At 34.4% G+C, this 26,602-nt stretch overlaps 6 protein-coding genes across 15 annotated transcripts; 2 read left to right on the forward strand and 4 right to left on the reverse strand.

Annotated features, from left to right (window-relative positions):
- Positions 1-177: 177 nt before the first annotated feature.
- Positions 178-4,446, reverse strand: LOC123312731 (peroxisomal acyl-coenzyme A oxidase 3). Of its 5 annotated transcripts, none has more exons than XM_044897182.1 (11): positions 4,235-4,446; positions 3,352-3,399; positions 3,079-3,296; positions 2,720-3,037; positions 2,148-2,467; positions 1,768-2,050; positions 1,580-1,702; positions 1,170-1,518; positions 996-1,111; positions 494-817; positions 178-437 (listed from the first exon to the last, which is right to left on the reverse strand). In XM_044897182.1, exons 3-11 carry the CDS (start codon positions 3,241-3,243, stop codon positions 315-317), a joined length of 2,121 nt encoding a protein of 706 aa, XP_044753117.1. In that variant the 5' UTR covers positions 3,244-3,296; positions 3,352-3,399; positions 4,235-4,446; the 3' UTR covers positions 178-314. The 5 variants fall into 5 exon arrangements, with proteins under 5 accessions (XP_044753117.1, XP_044753120.1, XP_044753119.1 ...); XM_044897185.1 differs by having other exon boundaries at positions 3,097-3,296; positions 4,235-4,443; XM_044897184.1 differs by lacking the exon at positions 3,352-3,399.
- An 818-nt stretch (positions 4,447-5,264) lies between these two features.
- Positions 5,265-8,765, reverse strand: LOC123312734 (NIF3-like protein 1). Of its 4 annotated transcripts, none has more exons than XM_044897194.1 (4): positions 8,624-8,765; positions 6,325-6,630; positions 5,674-5,963; positions 5,265-5,612 (listed from the first exon to the last, which is right to left on the reverse strand). In XM_044897194.1, the coding sequence occupies exons 2-4, from the start codon at positions 6,594-6,596 to the stop codon at positions 5,341-5,343; spliced, it is 834 nt and encodes a 277-aa protein (XP_044753129.1). In that variant the 5' UTR covers positions 6,597-6,630; positions 8,624-8,765; the 3' UTR covers positions 5,265-5,340. The 4 variants fall into 4 exon arrangements, with proteins under 4 accessions (XP_044753129.1, XP_044753130.1, XP_044753127.1 ...); XM_044897195.1 differs by having other exon boundaries at positions 6,325-6,640; XM_044897192.1 differs by having other exon boundaries at positions 6,325-6,657.
- LOC123312733 (probable cytosolic iron-sulfur protein assembly protein Ciao1) lies at positions 7,037-8,865 on the reverse strand. The gene is made up of 3 exons (XM_044897191.1): positions 8,759-8,865; positions 8,098-8,624; positions 7,037-7,819 (listed from the first exon to the last, which is right to left on the reverse strand). Exons 2-3 carry the CDS (start codon positions 8,569-8,571, stop codon positions 7,316-7,318), a joined length of 978 nt encoding a protein of 325 aa, XP_044753126.1. The 5' UTR covers positions 8,572-8,624; positions 8,759-8,865; the 3' UTR covers positions 7,037-7,315.
- A 794-nt stretch (positions 8,866-9,659) lies between these two features.
- Positions 9,660-18,272, reverse strand: LOC123312738. Its single transcript, XM_044897198.1, has 5 exons — positions 17,982-18,272; positions 11,084-11,187; positions 10,812-11,027; positions 10,259-10,458; positions 9,660-9,913 (listed from the first exon to the last, which is right to left on the reverse strand). The coding sequence occupies exons 1-5, from the start codon at positions 17,999-18,001 to the stop codon at positions 9,785-9,787; spliced, it is 669 nt and encodes a 222-aa protein (XP_044753133.1). The 5' UTR covers positions 18,002-18,272; the 3' UTR covers positions 9,660-9,784.
- On the forward strand, positions 10,519-26,100 carry LOC123312732 (octopamine receptor beta-3R-like). Of its 3 annotated transcripts, XM_044897188.1 has the most exons (6): positions 18,681-19,102; positions 19,906-20,490; positions 21,343-21,711; positions 21,807-21,997; positions 23,811-23,922; positions 24,331-26,100. In XM_044897188.1, the coding sequence occupies exons 2-6, from the start codon at positions 20,036-20,038 to the stop codon at positions 24,542-24,544; spliced, it is 1,341 nt and encodes a 446-aa protein (XP_044753123.1). In that variant the 5' UTR covers positions 18,681-19,102; positions 19,906-20,035; the 3' UTR covers positions 24,545-26,100. The 3 variants fall into 3 exon arrangements, with proteins under 3 accessions (XP_044753125.1, XP_044753123.1, XP_044753124.1); XM_044897190.1 differs by lacking the exons at positions 18,681-19,102; positions 19,906-20,490 and adding an exon at positions 10,519-10,538; XM_044897189.1 differs by lacking the exon at positions 18,681-19,102 and having other exon boundaries at positions 19,743-20,490.
- LOC123312729 (adhesive plaque matrix protein-like) lies at positions 15,462-17,887 on the forward strand. Its single transcript, XM_044897181.1, has one exon. It carries the CDS (start codon positions 15,499-15,501, stop codon positions 17,785-17,787), a length of 2,289 nt encoding a protein of 762 aa, XP_044753116.1. The 5' UTR covers positions 15,462-15,498; the 3' UTR covers positions 17,788-17,887.
- Positions 26,101-26,602: the final 502 nt, after the last annotated feature.

The raw sequence follows: 26,602 nt of genomic DNA on the forward strand, positions 1-26,602 counted from the left end.
GGCAGATAAGGTCTTGAAAATTCCAGCAAGATTGTAAGAAATCTTGACTTTCCATGTAATAATTTCGATTTGATTTTTTTTCCCGATTTCAGACATCGAAAATTTAATTGCATATTCTTAACTGACCAAAATATATATGGAATCTTCGTATTGCTAAAAATTTTTGGTATTGTGGAAATGAAACACAATTATGAGCCATCGGAAATTTTATTCAAAATTTTCAAATAACAGAAAACAATGTTATTACATGTCTAAAATAACACAATATTATACATTAAACTTTGGAATTTAATCGTCTTTCGAAACGTAGAATGTTACAATTTACTTTTCCGTTGAGTGAAATCCGGAGCACCTTCTATTATGACTTCTTTCCACCAATCTGGCCTATCTAAGCACTGATCAAAGTTGAAGAAACTCTCTTGAAGATGTTTATATAACTGAAAGTTATGACAATCACTTTCAATTAATGCAGGTTGATTCGATCGGAACTTACTTGACCGTCGGCATATCCCAAAATGGAATTAATAACAAAATCGGGGGGAGCTAAAGCATCCACCATCGCTAAAATATTCGGTTTCAATTCTTGACAGAGATCGAGGATTCCATTCTTCAAATCACGTGTCATGCTAGGTCCTTCGCAAAATCCACCCAGGTAAAAATAAGCGATATGTTGTTCTAGATTGAGCAAACCATATAGGACACCTAATTTGTTCAGGACATCACGTAGGTCATGCTGAATGAATTGAATTCTTTTTTCGAAACATCTCATGACGTTCAATTCTGCATATGCTCTCGACATAACCCTACTGCGATAGACCTAAAATGACATTTAGTTTTCCTGAAGAATATCATGAATAAATAATGCCGAAAACATTTCAATGATGAACTAGAAAAAGTAATGCTGAAAGTCAGCTTGTTAGCTAAATTATCTGAAGAATATTATGAGGATACCCTCTATAGGTACCTTTATTCCTATTTCAGGATGAAAAACTCACCTGGACATAGTTTCTGGCTGCAAATCTGGAATGCCCTTGTCGATCAAGGATCTCCATTTCGTTCGAGATGTCGTCTACCAAATAAGTAATAAGCCATTCATAACACTCCGTTATGCCTGAAAAATGATATTTTTAAAACTAATTTTCAAGGGAATATGGGACTGATTAATGTACATTTCAAGTTTTTGAGGCTTTCTTTAGTTCCATATTGATTACATTGAATCTCGATATAGTTATTGAAAAACTCGGCAGAAGACAAAGGAGAACAGGTTTTTTTGTTGCTAATTATATTGTTCCATTGCTTTAGTAGCCAATTGGAGGATTGTTGTTGAAGGACATTATTGTCTCCTTCATAAGTAACGGTTGGATCATGATCACTCCTCAAATCGCCAAGTCCAGAATCTTTTAGATAGCCGTGTCCCCCACAAGCTTCTCGACATTCTTGTATAGCATCTCTGGTTGTCCATGTTATTAAAGCTTTGGCAGCACTGACTATTGAATGTATTTCTGATACTAAATTGTTCTACCACATAAAAATATATCTATTTTTATCAATTTCACGCTATTCTTGATATGCTACTCACAACTTCTTCTAATCTTTCTGAGTTGCTTGTTTTTTCAACAGCATTCAAATAATCGTTCGTGAACGAATTGATGAAAATTTTAAAAACTGAAGCTGCCGCTACATAGGGAAACAATCTCCATTGCTGGGAAACATAAAATCGATCAGTGGAAATATGTCACCTTGGTAATTTTTAGAATAAACACTCACGTGCAACGGATATTCAATTATTGCATTTTCATAACCATTTCCGTTGTCAGAAAATTGCTGGCGAACCGCCGCGTACCTTACCGCAATTGTAACTGCTTTTATTAAAGTGTTAACACTTCCTTGTATGATTCCTAGACGACCTAGAGATAAGTTTTCCAAAACTGCCCCTAGAATTTTCCCAGGTTCAGAAAAACTGCTTTCGTAAATACCTTCATGGGTAATATCACCGGTTCGGTTAAGAAGATTCTCCTTTGGTATTCTGAAGTTCTTGAATATAACAAACCTGGAGCACCAATAAAGGTAAATTCGACTATAGTAGGTATACCTACTACCTACATATTTTGAACTACAATTTTATAACTTATGTAGAGTAGACATACCCATTATCTATGCCATGAAGACCAATTTTCTCTCCCATGTCTCCTATTATTAATCCCGGGTAAGGAAGAAGGGTTTTCGGATCTCTTAAAGGTACAACGAATGCATGAAGTCCATAATTTTGATCATTCGCTATGAGTTGAGCAAAAACAATTCCCAATGTTGCAGTTTTGCCCAAATTACCACTCCAGCACTTAGCAGCTAGAAAGTCAGGAGTGTTAATTACAAATTCTTGGGTGTTTTTGTCGAAAGTTGCTGTTGTTTTCATTTGTTTCGTGTTACTTCCATGTGCTACCTCAGTGAGAATAAAGCAGGCTACAACCTGTACAAAATTTTCTCAATTAATAATTGTCCGCTCTAAAAGCATTTGTAATGAATATTTTTCTTTTCGATCTTTTCTTTAGATGCCTTAAATCCATCGTTGCGTTTGATTCGAAATATAGTCCGAGAGTAAAATGTTAATTACAATGTTTTCGGATGCCTCATGTAATTTCATATTCAATACCTACAATATACGCACACAGACTTTTACCGTATTTAAATAAAATATATGTAGGTAGGTATATCTATTTACCTTTGAACTCCATAGCGCGTCTAAGAAATGTTTATGTCTTTCTGTTCCCATTGTAGCTAAAGCATTCCTCACTAGACCAACGCCTATGGCATGTTTCATAGAAACATCAGGAAAAGCGATTCCAAATGCTTCATTTACGGCCATCATGAGTCTCAACCTCTCCGTGTATGGCAAATTCGAAATGTTTGACGGAAAAAAATTCAAATTCATATAGTGATGAAGTCTTTTAGCGGCGATTCTCTTGAATTCCTCTGTGGTGGGAGTTTGTCTCGATCTTGAAAATACTGGGTCGATACTCAATGTCTTCCATAAGTTCATCTGAAAAAAACATTCTGATTTTTTGAATCGTTGAATCGAACTTGAAAAGAAATACCAACTTTGATGTTCAGACATTGCTTGTTTTCTTCGAAAATCATCTTCATTGCTTTCCAGTCGAACGTTGCCTGGTTTCTATAAAAGTCCAAAGGGCCAGATGGCATATCCTCAATGTGATGCTCCTTCATATTGTGAACGAAATTCTTCATTTAACTAGAAAACATAGAACGGGGGACACCCTTTTTCTGGTAACTAAATTTTCCTAAAATAATATATTCAGAGAGAAAAATTCAGAATAATTAGAACGATGGACTCACCGCTTTGCAGTATTGTTCTAACCTGATCCAAGTGTTTTATTACTAAACCTAATCAAAATTCGAATTTTAAGGAATTAGATGCATTGAGACCTTATTGATTATACGTGTTTACATCATTAAAATATTCAAGGATTGTATCTACATATTATATATTCATTTCTATTATATTCCACAACAATAAAGGCAGTTTCAGAATTTAAATTTCTTCATTCAAACTTGTGTTAGTAACTTGGATTACATTTTACAGTTTTCAATAGTGATATGAACATAAATAAAAATAAGGATACATTGCCTTACCGTTTAGGCGTGATCATTCTTATTGTAAATAAAAATCTAATTTTAGAAATTATATTCTGAAATGCTATTGTTAAAAGCTATTTTTATTCTCATCGCATTCACATTAGTGATAAAAAATAAATTCGACGAATTATTGTCATTGAATGTATTCCACTTTTGATTTGACAAGACAAAGAGATATATGTATCTATATTATTGAATAAAGGCAACCGTATTCCTTATACAATGCTCTATCTAATGTATTGTTGGAAGTTGCAGGAGCCAATACGTTTTTGGACAATATATTTTTTTGAGCGGTCAAATTAAATTCTTCGATCGGCGGTAAAACAATCTGCAATGACCGATGAATAGTTGTTCATTACATTTCACAATACTAAAACTAGGAATAAGTATATAAATTCTTATGAACCAATTATTCAACAGGTCATTTTATGATTTCACTGATTTCAAGTGCAAAATAAATACACCATTAATATGCTGGATGGAACTCTCCATAGAGAAAATAATATCTCCATATCATGCTTGCATAAAGGAAACATTGGAAATGCTTGCATTCCATTGAAAATTGGAATGGTGAATATCTTACCTATAGATTGAAAATTGATTCAAAATATCGAATGTATTTCGTTAAAATGGTTTTCCAAATGATGAAGACTTCCCCTCGTTATGGTCAAAATAAGATTTAAGTAAGATCTGTTCACAACGTTCCAACACAATACTTGCACTGAAATCACGGACAATTAAGGTATATTATAACTGAAAGGGAAGTGAAATTCTTGAGGGTACATGCGGACTCAAAATTAATCACTGGCTTGACAAAGCCCGCCCATTCGACCCAACAAGCTTAAGTGGTAGTTGAAACTGTCATACACTCAATTTATGCGCGCTTCTCATGTATTATCTTATTCATTCTTCATTCACAAAGATTTAGTTGAATCAATGGGTCTAACCCAATCAATCGTTTCAGATTTCGCCTTAAAATTCTAAAACTACAGAGTCCCTGGAAGCCTCTATTTTCTAGACATTATTGTAAAAATTATAACTGAACATACGCACTCCCTCAGTGTATAAGAATTCGATGGATCGACATGAACTTTGTCCCTCAAAATTTTGCTGATGATTGGTCCAGGTCTATTTACATTCATTTTGATTACTAATGAATTGGCTCATTAGTATAGGTAAACATATAGATCATTTCAAGAAAAATATGATACAGAATAGTGTAGAAGTACCTATATACCTACCTATTTTAAATCGTTACTCTCTCGTGTAACTATTTTCAAAATTTGATATCAATTCAAGTTCGGTAAGGAAAAATCAAAATATATTATGTAGGTAGAATTTGGTTTATTGAAACATTATTAATTATGGTATGTAGGAAAATATCAAATTTTCCTGTTGGACTTTTCCTTTCCTTTTTTGGATCGAATAGAGCAATCTTAAAACAATATGAATTCATTTCAACTTTAGGGTGTGATATTTCTTCAAGCAGAATCAGATCATTTGTTTCATAGTTCTGATTTTTTTAATGCGGGTAATTTCAGGGAATATTAAAACTAATTATATGAACTGAGATACAAATTGGAATTTTGGAATTGTTATAAATCTTACTCTCATTTTTCATAATTAAAAAAAAAATTTATTAACAACCTTCAATAATGACTAACAAGCCTTGTGATACAAAAGATACAGTTAAAGAGTAATAAGAGGATCCTTGTCCTTTTTGGAGACCAAAACTTTGATTTGGCCATCCAACACAACTTTTTCCAAGTGCTCCTGGAAATCCTCAAGAAAACCTCGTTCAGAATCGCTATGGTTAGTTAGGACAACGCTAGTACCGCTCTGGCATGCTTCCAGCAAATCGTGATGCAGCATTTCTCCAGTGAAATACAAATCTGCAGGCACCCCTCGTAGCACGGATATACCAGAACCAGCGCAGAGGGCAACAGTCTTTATCTTGGATTCTAACAAAGAACCAAACAATAATTCGACTATAAATATTATTACATGGCACAGAAGCCTTACCAAGATCTCTTCCTCTGGCTATTGCCAATCTCACATGTGCCAAACCAGTGTGCTTTTTTATAGATTCTACTGCTTGAGAAAGGGTTATTTCATTTTTCAGAATAAGCGACCTTCCAGCTCCTAGTTTGGGATTGTTTGCATTAGGCTGAATGGGTTTGGAGCTATCAAACTCGAGAGCATCCGCTAACCAATCATTGACACCACCTTCTACATTATCCCAAGAAGTGTGAGGTGAGAATACAGCGATGTTGTTCTTAATACAGCCAAGCACAATCCTCTCTTTCCAGTTCCTAAGAAAACTATTTTGTTTAAACTACAGAAATTTTTCATGTCATATACATGAATCAGTCACTTTATTTAGCAGTTATTGGTGAACTTTTATGCAAGGAAATAGGTGGGTATGCTTATGGGCTATATTTAGCAGAAAAAAAACGGAAACTGGAACTGTTTTCAAAATCATTGGAAGCGAAACGAATTTAAGAAAGGAAACTAGGAAAGTGCTTCTACTCTTCTCGTTATTTTAGCTCTGTGAAGCGAAAGCGCCAGTTTAGCGCACATCGGCCCAAAAACAGTTTTTGGTGTTCCCAACAACTGTCATAGTTGTATACATCAATTTCAATTATACCTATCTTTCAAAATCAACAACATTACCTGACAGTAACGTTCTTCATTCCGTGAAAAATGTTTGGATGATAAGTTATCACTAGGTTGGCTTCGTTGTCAGCAGCTTCTTGTACGACGTCTTCCGTCAAGTCGTTGGTTAGCATCACATTTTTTATTGGCATATCTTGACTAGGCTCAATCAACAGACCGACATTGTCCCAATGTTCCGCCAAAGATAACGGAGCCCATTTTTCCAGTCTCTGAATTACCTCGTCGATCATAAGACCGGAAACGCCTACTCTCTGATCGCCCATCGCCATTTTACTCAACTTTCTGATTAAAGGAATCCTTAACCTGGACAAACCTATATGTATCATTTTGCTGCGAAATTGATTATAAAACACGCCTAAATTAGATCAGAGTAATTCGTACATATTCTCTGGAAAAACAATATAAATTTTAAATTATTGCTTCAAGAATTATATATGTATCCTTATATTCAAAAGATCCCATCCACCATAAAATGGTGTATATCATGGAGATAAAGGACCTCCATGAGACAGGTTTGTCTCTAGTGTTGCATATAAACTGGGAAAATTGAATTTAAAAGTAAAATATATATGCCCTATGGAAGCAAAATAGAAAATATTATTTTTGGTTTCTTTATCCACACCTTATCTTTGAGATATTCATGATTCAGAATAATATTATTTTGTATTATATATATTTCTAAGTATCAGGGGAGATGAGTGAGAAAAAAAACCATCCCATATTTTATTGAAAAAAGATGAGATTAAAGATTACTAACAATACATTTATAAACACTCTGTTTCATATAATATCAACCAACTCTTGTAAAATTCCAACAAATTTTAGTGATGAACAAATACAATTGTTTTCCAAATATTCTACCAAATTTTTCAAATTGGGAAAAATTCAAACATTTGTTGAACATGAAACACTTTCATTTAAACTCTAGATTCATGAGTATAACTATGCAAATGCTAACAAGCTATTCTCATTCAATTTGATGATACATTCATTCAAAATGCCAAACTTTGATTTCTCCATCATCGCTAGCAGTCACCAAAACACTGGGATCTATTGGATTCCATGCAACAGAATTCAGATCCTGACTGTGGGCTTGTCGATTTTCAGCTATTAGTTTGTAAACATTCTTATCTGTTCCTAACCCAGTTTCTTCTCTGAATATTCTCAGTCCATCATCACCCGAAGCAGTGGCAATTAATCCTGTGGGACTCCAGCTCAAGTCATAGATGGTCCTGCTATGAAAACCTTCTATAGTGTGAACACATATCCATTCACCTTCTTTCAACATCCATATTTTAATTGTTAAATCATCACTGCAAGACGCCAATCTATTCCCTGATTTATCAAATTCAATACTCCATACAGTGGAGAGATGCCCTTCTAGAGTGCTTTGACATGTCCAATCTCCTTCCCTTGGATCATCTTGGAAAAGCTTTATAGTATTGTCGTATGAACATGAGGCTAGAATTTCACTGTTCGGGTGCCAAGTGACCTACGTAGAATATTTTGAAAAATATTCATCAAATTTAGAATGTAGTAAAATTATATATTGAATTAATATGGTCTATGTGTTTGGATACCACAATAGCTTCAATAGATGCTTGAAGGTGATACTGAGTAATAAATACAAATACAACTTAGTATTAACTTCACTGACCAGAAGAAACTATTGAGATAGCCCAACATGAGTTGTGGGAAAAATTTATTCTAATGAAAATCATGTAAACCCTTTTGTCTAGTTTTAGAAAGAATAAACATAAAAATGCTAACCTTCTTCACATCTTGAGAATGAGCATTCAGTACTGCTGCACAGTCGTATTCTTCATCATCTACAAGTTCCCATACCCATACGGATTTATCTCTACTGCAGGTTGCAAGCAATTTACCATTTGGGGCCCATGCTACACTTTTAACTTCATTTTCATGTCCTTCTAATGTAGCATTGCATTCAAATTGTCCAGAATTTTTGTCCCAGATACATGTAGTACCATCGAAACTGGCAGATGCCAGGTAATTTCCACATGGTGACCAGGAAACTTGCCGAACAGTTCTTTTATGACCGTCCATCAAAACAACTTTATTAACCCACTGATTTTTTCCTTCCACCGACCAAATTCTTATGGTACAGTCTTCGCCACATGAAGCAAACATTTTACCCTCTGGATGCCAACTGACATGCCAAACTCTACCTTTATGATTACTTAATGTTTGAATTGTTTCTAATCTATTCTCGTTAACACTCATCTCCCCCGCTCGGAATAATCAAGAATATAATCTAGAGCTAAAATTCACTCACCCTGAAAGAGAAGTCCAAAGCAAAACTTTACAAGTTATTGACGTTTGGTAATTTTGTTTGATTTGTAATCAAACTTTATAGGGTAAGATGATTATACCGAATTTTTACCAATTTGCAGGTATCAAAGGTACATACATAGAAAAAAATTAAAAAGATGAAAGAAACGAGTACAGATTCTAGAGAAGAGATTTCTCTTATCTAAGGTTGATAATTTGATATTCTTTGGTTATAACAACCAACAAGGCCAACAACTCTTTGTAAAAAATTTTGGGTTATGTTATAATCACAGATTACTGTAATCTGTGGTTATGACAAATTTGATCTTTGGTTATAACAATGGTTATAACAAAGATTAAACCACAGAACACTAATATACTTAAACTCTTTCTTCCTCTTTGGTTATCTGTGGTTATGTATCTTTCCAGAGACAACCTTTCTCTATGTATCTTTCGCTATTCATCTTCTTCTTTCGCGATCACATATGAGGTTATGGGCTCAACTGAGGTTATCTACCCAGCAAAGATAATCTCTACAACCCAGTGTCATATCTTTGGTTCTGTACAAGAAATATCAAAACAAAATAAAGAAAGATCCATATAAGATTTAATCTTATTGCTCCCCCGTGCTTTTTGCAGCTTTGCAACCTACAAAACAATTATTCGTATCGAGAAAAGAACACTTCACGATAATGCGTAAAGGAGGGAGCGAAAAAGGTAGGGCATTGTATACAATGGTAGGGGGATTTTTTCCAACTAAAATATTTTGTTTTTGTGTTACGGTTATATATACAGGGTCTCCTTGAATGATTGTGGATAACATCGCAATGGACTTTGAATTATTCTTTGCCTTTCTATACCATAGACTTTTTATACATACATGGGTATAACAAATACCATGTAATTTCGAAATTTGTATTCAATCAAATATTATTCCATATTTTCATTAAAATCCCGTCAACCTCCTGTTTCCATTGTAGAATAAATAAAGACCCTGTATTATGAGAATATTATCAGACTGTTTATATCGCTAACGCCCCTCAAAATTACCAAACAGTCAATCTTTTATTTTAAGTATTTTATTCAAATTACAGAATTTCTTATCGAAATTAATCCTGAGCGAGCTATTCTGTAGAGGAAATAATATAGAACTCCCCACATTTTATTATCTTGATATTCTAGAGATTTGTTGTTGATCTTCAGGATGTTGAATGATATTGAGCTGTGTCGGGGCTAATCGAATCATTTCCATTAGCACTGATACAAGTCGTCTCCAACGTGGAATATTAAGATCCTGAAAAATAGACCAACATCTACCTAAAATATGGCAACTTCAAGTTAATAATATGACTAATATATGAGTACTTATATTAAATATGTACTAAAAATATGTAGATACTGAGTTTTGCGGTGATTCTAATACATATTGATATTGTCGCGGACAATAATTGACGGAATTGTTGTTCAGAATCTAGATCGTCAAGAATAACTAAACATAACAAAGAACAACATTATGTTCATCTATTCTAAGTCTTTTTGGTCGACATATTATATTCTATAGATACCTCATATAATATCAATAATAATCGATATTGTTCAACATTGTTCAAATACTATTCATTTAATTCTAAACAATTACCTCTAGCTGAAAAAAAATGGGCAGCATCGACAAGGGTACAGCACTGCCTTTGAGTTCGTCCGTGTGTGTGTTTCTGACCGCACAATGAAGTAAGTCAAAAATTGTTGTTATAAGACGTAGATGTCTGGGAAGAAGATTCTGCCTCATGAGTCCTAACATATCTACAGCTACTATGTCAGCAGTAATACCCTTGTTCTCATCTGGAATGATCCATTGGAAAATCAAAACTAACATTCTATATTCTATGAGTTTCGATCTCTTACAGAAAATTATTATATAGGTAAATAATGAAACAATATTTCTTATATTCCATATTGACGACAATATTATATTGAATAACTATTACTTATTCTTATGCGTCTAGAATAATCACAATGGAATTCAAGTCCATACCGAAAATGAAAATATGAGCAATTATTATCATTCGATATTTATTATCTCTGGGTTGAGCTAGCTAGAGCTAAATGAATCAGAACTACTTTTGAAGGATAATCGTCAAAATTAGGTTTATATCATATAATTCTAGCCATTTATAAAATAAATCTGAGATTACCAACTGCCAAAGCTTGAATGAATTGTGGAATGATTGGTTGTTTCAATTTGGTGAGAAAAATCTGCAAACCACTAACTCCATCCTCCGCTCTATCTCTAGTTACCAATCTGTGCAAGCTGCGTTTGTTACCTTTACGTAATGCGTGATATACTTTTTCTTCAACCGAAAAACTGTTTATATGAGGTCTTGGTCGAAAAATCCAATTATTATGAACATCTGCAAAAAGAAATTTTAACTTTCTTTTCCGATTCTTTCATTAAAAAATAAATTACATCCTTTGAGGAGCATAACCAATTCTTCAACCGCTCTGAGGGATTTTTCAGAAAGGAGGTCCACTTCTTCTAAATTGAGGTTTCTATGAAAATCGCAAGCACACCTGAAATATTCTATGTGTTGAAAAAATCCTCGCAAAGATTGATTATTATGGATGGGTTAAAATTTCAATATATTTTGAGCGATTATAAACAAGCATTGGAATTTTCGATAAACTCATGTGCTATTACTCTGTACGAAAAATAGAGCAAGTTATTGTTATCACAATGTGATTATTTCTGCTTAGTCAAATATTACACAATGCATGGCAGGAATTGGCGAATCTGTGATTCTTTGAAACCGACCTCCCAGATTATTTACGATCAATAGAAATATCTTAAAAATCAGTATAGATGGTAGACCAATCAATATGGTCAAAAAAATAATATCTCCTTGATAATGAAATTAGAGGAGTCACGTCCGATATACCGAATATATGAAGCCTCAAATCACCTTTGACAAACTATTGTTTTGTCATGTCTTGAATACCACATAATAATATTCGTGTTTTCTTGATAAAACATTGGTAAAATGATAAAAGGTGTTCATCTATATAAAGGATGACACGCTGAAAATGTTCAATCCTTGTGAAAAATTTCTCGAGTTTTGTGTGAAAAAATTCTTTAATGAAATGAAAGTTGGAGTGATTTGTGTAATTTTTTTAATGGTCTCTTTCTTGAATGCCGTACCGACTGATTATGTGTATGAAACTTGGATAAAACCAGCCGAAGAAATAGGATCAAGCAAATTTGAGAATCGTTTGGGTTTGATTGTGAAAAACACTTCGGACAAGAATACTGAAACCACGGACACTGAAGAGACTACAGAGGACGATGAACTGAATAGATTGTTCAATAATTTTTGGGCTGTGGATAATCTACCAAAGCAATCTGCTTTTGTGTCAATCAAAAAACTACCCGATGTTTATATAGACGAAAACGATCAACCTTGTCCCATATCAGATATGATGACTGTAGAACGATCGGAAATAACGGAAGAAGCAAAAGACTTGCATGCCCCAGAATTCGGAGAAAGACCACTTTACGACGCTTCCATGCAACTGATGGATAACGTTGGTGATAGAAACCAGCCTCAATATACAAATTTCATGCCTTACCCTCAATATCCTTCAGACCAAAACTACGAAGATATCATATTTTGCAGTGACAATAATACTATGTATCCTCAAGAAGTGAAGATCGACCATTCCTATGATAAAACTAATAAGAAACTGGCATCTGAGAAAAATGCTTTCAATATTGTGCTACATACATCTACAATTGCACCGTCCACATCAACAGAAATAACCACACTGATACCTATTGAAAATTTCCATAACACAACTAGTTTTGAAATTGAGAAGAAAGATTCTACACCCTGTACAAGCCAAAAAATTCCAACAACGAAAACTGAAAAAAAAGAAGTACAGGCCTGCAATTCTACATCATCTTCTACTTCACCAAATGCCGGTAACGTAATGAAGATTTCAGTGCATAATACTGGAAAAAAGGGCAAGCGATGATTATGAATAACAACAAACTATTTTTACGATATCGTTCTTCGTTCTTCTGATTATATCTTATCTCTTCTTCAAATTGAAAGTTTTGAATCTGAACAAACGATGAATATCTGTACCAAATGATTTATAACCATAATACGAGCTATGAAACTATTTTCATCTTCAAATCATCACTGACATGTTACTAATGTAGGTAATTTATAACATTATTTTTAATATTTGTAAACGGTTATTTCGAATATAAAATTTCATAAGAACTTAATTTAAGTGTAAAGATGAAAGCTGTATTATTTTTTAATAAATAATGTTTCATATCTGAAATCCAGGATTTTTACCTAAAACTAATAGGAATGAATTGCTAAAATTTGAAATAATAGATAACTGATGCATAAAAAAAGTTTTTTTTCAATAATTAGTATTCTTTGATGTAATGTACACTTCAGTAGTCGCCTCAGATTTTTTGTTGATTTTCTTCTTCTGGATGAAGTAATGGGGATATTGGTATAAGTGTAAGAAAATTTTCAAATTAAGAGTTATGATTCTTAGAAAATTCCATCAAAATATGTGACATCGTAATATTCTCATGATACGAAAGTATCACTTTGAAATGATATTTTCGAAACTAGCATAAAAAAGTGGTTTCAACACACTCTATAGAAAAAAATAGCTTTTCACTTTGCTGGAAATTATGTACCTAATAATGCACGGAAGTGGAATGAAATTTTTAATATTTATGAAGATCTCATGTATTTTCGAAAAATCATATCCCTCTAGTTGAAAGTGTGATAGGATTGAAACTTATTTCAATGGATTATTCATCTCCTAGCGAGAGCATCCAAGAGAAAATCGAAAATAAAATCGGTCTGCACCAAAGTAAAAGGGGCGGATTTAAAAATTGCTAACCCCCGTATAGTTTTTCAATTGTAATTAATATCTATTGCGAGGGCATCATAAAACATCACGAAATCAAGAATGTGCTTACGAGACAGTAGTTGGTAGAAATACATTCGAACGTTGTTGACTTAAAATTGAACTTTAACCTAGTTTCCGAGCGTTTCGAAATTTTATCAAGTTCTCATAACTTCATGGAAAAACCTTATGAATATCTAAAAAATTAATTCCATATGACCACTCATCTTCAAAATTTCAGTCAATCTTTACTTCTGTACGACTACGTTTTATTTTTAAAAGATCTAAGCACCGATTCTATTCTGCTGAACATTTCTAGACAATAGGATATTTAAGAGATGAGAGCAAACATAACCTCGAGCTAGAAGCAAAAATTTCCCAAGGAGGTCTAGTTGCAACTTCCTAATCGATTCCTTTTTGATTAAGTATACCTACTTAGTTTTTTTGTGTAAAACTTGCAGACAGTTATAAAGACAAATTTTTCGTTTTATCCAAACGGATATCCTAATGTTACCTTATAAACTAAGAATTTGAATGGACAAAAGAAATAAGTACATTTTTTTTGTATTACGGCTATGGTATAGATTTAAATTACAATTGTCATGATTCGAGATACCTTTTATTCTCCAAGCGGAATACTAATGCTCAACGAGGGACCAAAACATTTGAAATTCTACTCAACTTGAACTGTACAGAGCTGTCTAAAAATCAGATCATTTTTAGATTTTTTTGCTCTGGTGAAAGTAATGGTGCAATTAATTTGTCTGCAGGTTTACGGTGTCAATTTTTGGGATTTTCGAGATTTAAATTTTAATTAGGTAACTATTGAAAATACAATATGTACATATGATATATCCTTTTTGAAGTAAAATTAAATTCGCTTTTTTGTGAAATTATCACATTTCTGATACAATATTCCACGAAAAAATTGGCTACAGAAAATTTTCACACTAAGAAAATATGTATTTCTACGATAGCAGAAAAATTTATTGCAGACTCATATCCTCACGCCAAATAACATTAATATCTCCAGAATCTTGAGGTTTGCTTTTATGATGAACTTGAAACCGTACTTAATATTTTGCGAAAAATCCCAAAATTTGATAAAATTAAGATTGCCCCATTTGGAATGTTAAAGCTTGGCTTAACAAGTGTACTCTACTGACACAGGACAAATTTTCGGAAAAAAGTCTCATTCCGATATCTGGATACTTCTAGAGGTCACTTTACTTGAAACACCCTGTACCTATGTGCGCCCAAATAATACCCATTACCCTTTATATATTACTTAGGTACTACTTAGTTGTTACTCGGACAACCTAACATTGAAAATGAACAATCCCTATTATAGATTCCAATAGAGATATCTGAAATAATGGATTGATATGTGAAATTTATAGTTTCTATTTCTCAAAACATCGATTAAATCAGAGCTTACGATATTGATATGTTAGATACTTCCAGAATAATTTTTATCTATCTCAAAATACTGAAGTTGAAATATAGAAAGAAACTATCAAAGATTGGTATCATAAAAGTTGTCTAATTTCCAAAACAACAGTTACTTCTCAGATTTATAAGAAACTTCTATAAACACTGTCGAATGAACAAATGAAAGTAATTTCCTGGAAAAATATCAGAGAAATTATGATAGGTATTGAAATTGCCTTATTGTTGAGAGTTCCAAATGTACTCGTTTCCAAAAATTCGGTAGAATTTATAATTATTATTGTTAAAGTGAATTGTGTGAGAATCATTCGAATATCATTTAATCTAAATTTGATTAATAATCTGATCTTGATTAATATGTTTCATGAAATCCATAAGTGAAGTAGAATGTACCTAGCTACGATGGAAAAATGCCGAGTCGAGCGTTTTCAACAGCCCGATCCTAATAAATAGCGATTCATTCGAATCAGAATTCATTCCGTCCACAGAACAGTCAACATGCGAATCGCAATCATTTCAGTGGGCGTATTCGCCATCCTATTCCACGAATGTCTTGGTGCAATATCGGAATCAGAAACGAAAAAAATCATAGATGAATTCCAAGATGTGAAAGATCTCAGCCCTATCAGTCGGAAGAAGAAGTCCACAACAACCTCGTTTTGTGTAGAAATCCGGCCAAGCGGACTTTCCCAACATCCATTCAAGGTGTGTGAACCTACATATGAGACCGTTCCCGGTGCATCAAGCTACAGTGCCCCTGCTCCAGCTTATCCACAGCCAGCTTATCCAACTCAACCTTACGATGCCACTTCTTATCCAACCAAACCTGAGTATGCACCATCGAAACCAGCAGCCCCATATGCCACGCCTGCTAAACCCACCTATACGGCAGCTGCCCCCGCATATCCAACCAAGGCACCATCCTATAATGCACCTGCCACCAAGGGGTATACCTCGCCTCATGCAGCTTATAGCTCTTACCGCGCAGGAGATGGAGATTCTGGGAAACATGGAGGAACTCACGATCATCAGATTCACACAGATACCGATGATCACAAAAACGACGAAATATTGAAGGCGGAAAACGAAGAAATGGAAACAATGAGGAATGCAGATGAAGATGCCATGATGAACACAGTCGAAATCGACGAGGGAAATATGGCAAGATTCAGCGAAGATGAAAGTGATGAAATGGAAGATCATATGAGATCTGCCTACGATGGTGGATACGGAGGTGGTTACGGAATGCCACCATCATATATGCCTGCACCAAAAGGAAAGAAATTGAAGAAGGGAGGACATGGTGGTCTCGTCATAACATGCCAACCCAATCTTGCCGGATATGCCCCATCATCCCCGCATTACGGATCTAATGGAGGATTCGGAAATAGCTATGGTCACTATAGAGCATCAGCCAGAGCCTACGGATATCCTAGACCATACGGATATAACACAGCCAGCTACAAGGTCCCTTCTTACCCTCCAGTGTACTCAACGCCAGCCTACCCCACTCCAGTGTATAAGGCTCCAGCTTATACTCCACCAGCTTACGCACCACCTGCATATAAGGCTCCAGCATATAAACCTTCGTACCCATCGTCATATCCGGCTCCTGTTTACAAGGCTCAAGATTATTCGGCCCCTCCATCTGTACCATATTCTCAACCAGCTTACAAGGTCCCAAACTATTCTCCAGCTTACAAGACAATGACTTATGATATTCCAAAGTACCAACCTTCGTTATCTTATAAAGCACCAGCGCCTGTATATACACAACCTGAATATTCAAGTGCACCACAATATAAAGCTCCAGTAAATCAATATCAGCAGCAAACCTACAAACAACCAGCACCAACTTATTCCGCTCCAGCTCAAGCTCCAGCTTATAAACCTTCATCACCAGCATATGGACCTCCAGTATATAAACCAGCTACAGGATCATCCCCAGCTTACAAACAACCCCAACCAGTTTACAATGCACCAGCTCCTGCACCTGCCCCTATGTACAAGGCTCCAGCTCCTACGTATACCCCTCAAGCTCAATCATATCCGGCACCAGCTCCCTCTTACCAGCCTCCTGTCGCCGCATACCCTTCACCAGCTCCTGCATACCCCTCACCAGCTCCTGCATACCCCTCACCAGCTCCTGCCTACCCGGCGCCGGCGGTTCCGTCATATCCAGCTCAATCTCCTGTTCCTGCTTACAAACCCCCATCTACAATGTATAATGCACCATCTCCTTCATATGCAGCACCTACCGCTGCCTCTGACTCCAATCTTTATAAGGCCCCAGTACCAGCCTCAGCTTCCTACAAACCAGCCACATCAATGTACAAACATCCAGAACCTTCATATCCTGCTCCTGAACAGTCCTACTCTGCTCCTTCTGCATATAAAGAACCTAGTTATCCCGCTCCTAATTATAGTACTCCACCGAAGTATAATCCCCCACCAACATATAGAGAATCCGAAGGAGACTCCGACAAAACTGATGAAAAGATGTCGAACGATGTTAAGGAGAGTCACACTATGATGAAGATGTCAGATTTGGAAAAAGAGAGGGCTGGATCGAAATGGAATTCTAGGGCCGATGACCACAAAGATAACGAAGATGGGATAGAAATGAAGTCCAAAGCGAGAGCAAAGAGTGAAGATATGAGTGCATCAACTGATCCTACGGTAGTGTCTAGTTCTTGGAATGCATCTGAGGGTAATGGTAATTGGGAAAGCAGGAGAGCGAACGAAGGGGAGGAAACAATGGAACGTAGTGAAAATGAATCTAAATGATATTTTTGACTTGTAACTTGTTATCATGAAAGATTTTTTTATATTGAAATTTTGTACTTTTATAAATGAATAAAATTGTTTGAAACTATATGAAATTGAATGGGAATTTTATTTACGCAACTTCTTAACTCAGATACTTCTGAACTCCAGACAAATCCGGCGATAATTCTGAATAGATACAAATATCAACTTACCTACACAAACATTGACCCATCCCTCAAATAAAATCATCACGATTCAGTAAATCAAAACAGAAAAAATGATACTTTCGAAGATATACATAATTTAAGAGTATGACTTAATTTGGTTGACATATGCCCGATTTAATGAAGCCTTGATTGACATATCCATTGGGATTTGTATTTATGAGTATTCAGAATATCATTCTGGAACCAAATTATGATCTTTGTAAGTCCATTTATGACCGTTTCAAATATTTTTAACCTACCTATCGATCGTTTCAGTTACTGAAGCTGAAAATAGAAAATCTTATTTCGTTTCTGTGGTCTATCTGTAGATAAGTTTCAGTTTATTCTATCGTCCGTAGGTAACTGAAACGATGGATTGAAAGTAGATATGGAAAACGGCCGTTAATGAATCTCAATTATTATTTTTTCAATATGTATTTAGGAATGAAAGAGATTCTTTGATTTTATTCTCATAATAAAATGGTAATCAATGTTTTGTGAGAACTGCCGTTAAAATAAAATATTCGAAATGACACTAGAATCCAATAAAAAAGTTTTATAGCTTTTAAAAATTACCAAATGTTAGATTTGACCAAATATATGTTACCAGTGCCTACTTAATGAATATGTTTTAGTTTAGGAGAGTTGATTTTTGTTTTCTATCTTAAATCAATTTTCTTTCTTAGATGTGCAGAAAAAAAAACGAAAATTCGACGCGAAAAATTCATCTGGCATTCTTCGCTTTCTTCCAAAAACCGATATAGATTCTGGAGAGGTCGAGTCGCGGGTTGCTTCATGGGTGGCGCAAGCGTCCCGACGTTGTTTTAAACTAGGACGCCATCCAGTCTGCCGTCGGATGGCGAGATCGACGAGCACAAAAGTCCTTTTCCATGTATATTTTAATACATTACGGGAATATACAAAATCAATCATAACTCCGTCAATTCAATATTACATAATATTGAATGGGGCCGAACAGAATTCTTATATGAAATAAATAATATACCTATATGTAGTATGTTTTATCTGGAAGGGTACTTTTGCTATGTGTGATGATCTTTACTCCAATATAGTGTTTTTCTTTTTGTGTTGATGATCAATAATGACATTTTTTTCAAACGTAAATGGTGAGTTCGTTAATATTTTCAATATGCGACCAGAAATACAATTAACTTGCAGGTTTCATTGTTTGAATATCCAATTATATCTTATAATATCGAGGTTCTGATGGAAATCTTCAAACTGAGCATGAATTTCTTTCTACAGAAGGATAAAAGTGATTTAATGTCGATTTTTCTGAAATGAAGTAATAATACGCTCAGGTCAGTTTATGAGATGTTTTAAGAATTGAGATGTTCGACGTTCATTGAAAAGAACGAATGCTCTACATTCGAGTTTGCTAATATTCGTTTCTCTTTTCCACCATCCAGAAACTTCGATAAGTTTTGTACCTATGCCCATGCAGTTATATATTTGGTTCTTTTATGAAATAAGTACTTCATATATCTAACATTTTCAGTCATTTTAGACGGAAAACAATTAACATTTTAATCTTGTACCCTGTGCTTTCGCCATTTTGTAATATAGACAATTTGTTTAATTCTGAAATATTTAAATATCTCAGAATTATTATCATACGAAACAAGAATCTATCACCCCTATTGCACACGAAGAAGAGAATCAGAAGTGCAACATTTAACTATTAAATGGAGAACGATGAACGATTAGGACTGCTAATTTTATGTATATGAACTGGATATGTTCTGAATTTTGGCTACAAGTACAACATATTTTTTCAATTTTGAATACAACACTTATGTATTTGAAAGAATAAATAATAAAAAATTCAAAGAATTGGGGATGAGGAAGAAAATAAGCACATCGAAATGATTCAAATCAACCGATTAATTCAAAAACCTTTTATTTCCAGATGGCTCCAAAAACGGAGTCTGAAACAAATACAGCGCCGATTCTGTCATGGAATTCTTCCTCAACCTTTGTGATTACAGATATGCGAGATAGAAGAAGCAGAGATGTGAGAAATTTCAAAATAACGCACAATGATAGCGAATGTAATGGCTTCTTTCTCAGCAACACTAACAGAGACCTCATCGAATGTACCTCAATTGTTCCTGCAAAACATCTCTTGGTTCAGCAACAAGTCGCATGTTTCTTCGAACTTGGAAGTTTTACAACCTTTTTGGGTTAATTTGTTGATACTCATCTTCAAGTCTTTCGTAATGGGTACTATAATAATTATGGCTGTGCTCGGAAATGCGCTAGTTATTATAAGTGTTCATCGTCATAGAAAACTGAGAGTGATCACGAACTACTATGTTGTCAGTTTGGCAATGGCCGATATGTTAGTTGCCTTGTGTGCTATGACTTTTAATGCAAGTGTCGAGTTAACGGGAACCTGGCTTTTCAGTCCTTTCATGTGTGATATGTGGAACTCTTTCGACGTCTACTTTTCTACGGTGTCTATTTTGCATCTGTGTTGCATAAGTGTCGATCGGTGAGTTTGCTTCTGTTCCGTAATTTTTGCATACGATAGTAAAATTCATTACCTTTGAAAAATTCGCCATCAAATGCAAAAATAAAATACGGAGTGAGCCATTTGAAATAATCCCGAAATTATAATTTGAATATGTCGTCAATGCGTTGTCTCTTTTCGAACAACCAGTAGAATTTTGAATAATTATAATAGATACAGTGTCTATTTCCATTCGAATTTATCGAGTTTTTTCCAAATACCCTAAAATTTACGAAAAGCGAAATATCTTGAGTTCATTGAAATAGTTTTAGTGACTGCAAAGGAGCTCCAGTTCTAAAGATTGACAATCATTTCTAGTTGATGGATTAAGCAGCCAAAATGAAATGGATCCAAGTTACGGCTCTTCGCTGACATTACACAATGTAGCAATTTACCTCTATCGCTTTCAGTTAAATTTTCTCTGTTTGTGACCATTAACGTCTATACATATGTTTTTGTGACCATGAAGTCGTATAGGCCAGCAAATAATGGCTCATTAATCGAATTTTGTACAAGGGGTCAAATAGATCATGATCACTTTATTCAATGATTATGGGCAAAAAAAAATTGTTCCACATACCTTATAGGCTACTGCCACTTGTGTCTAATTACAAATATACACGAATAGAAGCATCACAGGCTACATATCTGTGGCTACGATTAACTATTTTGATTATTCTGGGATTATGTGGATTGAATTATTGGGTATGGGCGCAAAAATTTCTAGATTATTATAAGGTATTTATTTTCTATATGTAAATTTAAAATGCACTCGTCAGCAGTCAAAAACAACTAATTTTTGTGGAACTTTGCATCAAGCTACGTAATTTACAGATACTATGCTATTGTCCGACCTTTGGAGTACCCAATCACCATGACGCATCGGACCGTCACTTTCATGTTGGCCAATGTATGGATTCTACCTGGATTCATTAGTTTCATGCCCATTTTTCTGGGTTGGTACACGACAGATGAGCACCTCGAGTTCCAGAAACAGCATCCCCATATCTGTAATTTCGTTGTAAATAAATATTACTCACTAATAAGCAGTTCGATGAGTTTCTGGATACCCGGTGTTGTGATGGTAACGATGTACTTCAGAATATATAAAGAGGCGACAAGGCAAAGGAAGGCTCTATCTAGAACGTCTTCGAATATTATTCTCAACTCAATCCATCAACACCGCACATCATACAGAGAAAGGTGAGTTTTGGAAAAGTAATTTTATTTTATTCGTTTGGTCGGATTCTCATCAGTATCCAGCTGTAGAAATGAAGTAAAAGACGTTTCACTTGAAGGTACAATGAAAGGTTTGGAGATCACTTTTTGCATCCATCAGATGGGGAGCTTACTACAGTAGGACAAATAAATGGAAGAAGAAGTACAGGCTCAGGATCTGCAATCTCGTATGGGACGACATTGACGGAGTTTAACACTGCCATGAACACAGGAGACAACAGTAAGGCTGCTACAGAACTCAACATCAATGGTAGGAAGCGATCTGATATCCATTTTTTTAATGAATTTTAGTAGTATTAGAAGAAATGGAAAAGCTTATCATTCGATACTTTGTCTAAATCACTTTACGTGGAAAAACGAATCCAACCAATAGGTCAGTATAGCGAATACAGCTGAATATTCGGGACGATCCATGACCCAGAGCCGCTTACGGCCTGGAAATCGATAGGAATACAAACAAATTGGAGCAGACTCCAACTTCTAAGAATATGAAAATGTTTTCATGAATGGGAATTTATAACGTTGCCCTTTTCCATTCATAAACTGAAATGATTTCCTTCGAATGGAGAAAGCTTTTTCTATAAAATTAATTGGGAAAAACCTTACCAGCAATTCTTATTATTGGAAATGGTAAGGAATTGTTCCTCAACAATTTTTTGCATCTTACTGATCTAACTACATGGGATTTTCTTGGTGAATGATCATATTTTTACATTTTTAATATTTGATTCGCGTCTTCAAAAATATCTTTTTGAAGGAATCGATAAAAGGAAAACAATTTTAAGAAGTAGTGTGAAGGTTGCGACCTTCATATTCCAGGTTCAGTTTTATTCTTGGAAGAAATTGCAACTGTTCGTGGTCGTGCTTCACGCGATCTTGAGGTAAATCATTCATAGACGAAATCGCATTGAGATTGATCTTCTTGATTTCCAACGAATACAAATATGTGTTTATCGACTGAAATTCAATTTCCTTTCAAAAGTTAGTGCGTAGGTACAGTTTGACTTCAACCCTTTAATAAAATTAAAATTATACGAAAATTTGGAATGAAAATTTATAGGAAAAGACATAATTTATTTCCTCTGATTATATTCATATATCCATTATTGTTCAATGAACATTGAAAAATTTCATCTCTATTTTTATTTCAAATTATGAATGATATAAAGAAAAAATCTTTTCAAACAAGGAATTGTTTCAATTAGATTCATTCGAATGAAGCTAACAATAATTATTGTCTACATTATTTTCATGTATTTTGTTCCTAATGAGATTTTAATTGAGTGGATTTTCGCCATATTATTTATTATACTTCAAATAATGAAATGAATTCTTTGATTATTATTTCATTTAAATGTAAGTATCGAAACATTTGAATACAGCAATTGGGAAATAAAAGTTCAGTCGTATTTATTAAGAGGATCTATCTACATATGATATACCGTACATGTTCGAATAATCGTAGAGTCAACTGGAGCGTGAATATCCATTCCATCAATGTCAGAATGACATGTGAATAATGCTTGCCTGCGGATCAGTTCATCGATATCGTAGGTACATTTCCATTGGATGTGATATTTGATTCGAATATTGGGGGTTGCCTGTTGTCTATACACTATGGTATAATATATGGTTCAATGGTACTTACTTCATATGCTCTTTTCAATGAAACGGAATATAATTTTCGTTTTCAGACAAAACAACTCTAATATTTTTTTGTGAATTCTTAGTTTAGATTAATTTTAGGAATAGAAATGTATACGAAAAAATCACTTTTTCAATTTGAACTTCGACAACTCCATTGCTGCAGGTACTTTGAAGTGCATTGGATTCGAATTCCTTATGACTAATTTCTTTCGCAAACGGCCTATAATTTTTTTGCGGGCGTAGATTCTCCGAAGGTTATAGATAACAGTCACAATATGTTGCATACTGGCTTATTTTATTCACGGTATATCTAATCAAATTCTGAAAAGAGAAACTATGAATGAGACCGATAGGAAAATATCACTGATATCACACCACATCCCTCTTGTGAAATAAATAGATGCGTTTTTTTTCAGGTACCACAATCAAACAACAGTCGAAAACTTGGAGAGCTGAACACAAGGCAGCCAGAACTTTGGGTATCATAATGGGGGCGTTCATGTTATGCTGGCTTCCTTTTTTTCTTTGGTTAGTATTGATATATATGATGATATAACGTAAAATATATAGTACATTTAGTACGAATATGATTCATTTTCCGGCGATGACCTTCAGTTGTGATTAAAAAAATTTATTTAGCACAGTGACAATAATACCTAATAGTGAAAAAAATGTAGGATGTAGACGTTGGAGCTGTTATATGAGCACCTGGGGGCGATTCTGATCTATCGAACGTTCCGAACTAATATTCGAACAGAATACTTAGTTTGACATCGAGACTCTGTTCATTGCATCATAATAGTAGATGAAAGAGGTGCAAAAGTTTTGACGATCTGGAAACCACATTTCCGAATCCACCACGGACGTAATACCTCTTCTATAAAATAAATATGTAGGTGTTATTTACAGCAATCACATACACAATTTTTATTTCAGGTATGTTATAACAACATTATGTGGAGAAAAAAGCTGCCCCACACCAGACTGGGTTGTAGGCATGCTCTTTTGGGTAGGCTACTTCAACTCGGCCCTGAATCCCCTAATTTATGCTTACTTTAATCGAGACTTCAGGGAGGCTTTCAAGGATACCCTTCTTTGTACAATGCCGTTCTGTTTCGCGTGTTGGAAAAATTCACCGAGATATCTCTAGCCTCAAGATTTGTCGCCGGCTTGCAGAGATGAAAGACTTTGAGTCTTTATATCTTGTAAAGTCGAAGCGGCTAGCTACAGCAGCTTTGTAAGGTTGCGCAATAATTTAGAACTGCTCACAAGTGTTTCGTTGCCTAGTTGTAATGATTAATAAGATTGGATTCATATAAAAGAAATCCTCTGAAATAGAAATATTTTAAATGGTATCTACCAGTAGAAAAAACAGATGAGATTTCTTTCTCAATATTCGATCATTATTGTTGAATGGAACATAATGGATATTTTATTTGAGAGACCTTTCATGCCACTTTCTTATTCGCATCAGACACGCAGTGAGTAAATTCGTTACATAAGAATATATTATATTGATTTATTTTCACATATTTTGATATTGAATTGACGATTGAAATAAACAATCATTTTCATGAAAATCATATAATATGTTTTTAGTACAATTTTTAGTGAATACGTAATATCGTATTCAAGCAATTATTGAATTTTCTAATTTTTCACAATAATTACTATGTTTGATTCGTTTCGATAGATTCGACCAAGTTAATAATAACTCACTTTCAACTACTTATTACCGACGAAACTTTTCAAAATATTTTCCCTATTTTGTTTTTTCAATTCTTCACCATTCAACAAAAAATATCGATATGAATAATATATCTACGAAGCAATATTCTAAGACTTTGAAAGAATAAACTACGTCATAAAAGACTATTGATTGAAACATAGATTTATATACGTAAATGTGGGAAACTTGTTGAATTCAAAAGTAGAAATGCAATGATAAATCAATGATGGTCAATTTTGACCTTCTACCAATATAAGAAATCCTACATTGTTATATTCTTACAAAAAGCAATATAAATATTATTGATGATGAAATAGTACAAGGAAATTTATCTTCATCATTGTTCAATAAGTTTCCCTCTATACTTCTGTGATATTATAAAAATTCAGAGAAGAGTTGTGAGTAGAAGTTATGGAATGTGTGATATATTAGAGTGCTTGTTACAGTAATTGAATATTATTTTATAGAATTTTTCGAGAAGAAAAGAATACCATTGTAACCTCCAATTACTACGATAACTACCCACTTTCATTTCAGAATTTCTCGAGAATATGAGCAGAGCAAAGTACAAGAAGGTATTTGATTAATGATTTTTTAAATATTTCTAGTCAAGAAACGTAAGGATACTATTTTTTTGAAATACATTATGCACTCAATATCTTGAGAAGAATTTGGTTGCGAAAGTATTCATAGATAGGTTATATTTAATCTCGTTTTAATTTTTCCATCAACACACTTTCTGTCTTCACTTCCTCATTACTCTCAAGTGTTGAATAATAATGATACCGAGTTATTAAATTGTAGTGCTGATGCTCATGCAATGTTATTTTTTTAACCTGTAAATAAATTGTACCTATATTGATGAAAAGACAATCTTCTAGGCCTATTTTGTCGGATTATTTTCATTGTTGAGGGATTTATTGAAATTCATGTTATATGTCAAGTATGATAATACAAATAAACATATCGTTTGTTAATCTTTCTATTCCTACTCTCAGGAATTGTTATTCAATTATTATCGTGATTATTTGAAATAATAGTCCCACTCACAAGTTCCTTTTCTTTTCAAATTTCCAATATTTACTACATATTCCAGTTCTGTGGTTAAAACTACAGAAATTATTGAAGCTCTTTTATAACCAGATATTGAGCTTCGGGGAGGTCCTTTATTCTTGAATGGACTATACTTCACTTTCTCCCCGCGGTTTCTATCCGCCCTTTCCACTCGCGCTTTCCGCACGCACTTTCTACCCGCGCTCTACACGCATTTTTTACTACACGCAAATATTACATTACCCACATATATCACTTTTCTCCCCGCGCTTCCCAACCGCAATTTCAACACGCGCTTTTTAACCGCGCTTTCTACCCGCGCTTCCTACATGCAGTTTTTACCCGCGCTTTCTGCATGCAGTTTTTACTCGCAATTTCAACACGCGCTTTCTACCCGCGCTCTACAAGCATTTTTTACTACACGCA

Source organism: Coccinella septempunctata, chromosome 5, assembly GCF_907165205.1.
Source record: "Coccinella septempunctata chromosome 5, icCocSept1.1, whole genome shotgun sequence".
NCBI lineage: Eukaryota > Metazoa > Arthropoda > Insecta > Coleoptera > Coccinellidae > Coccinella > Coccinella septempunctata.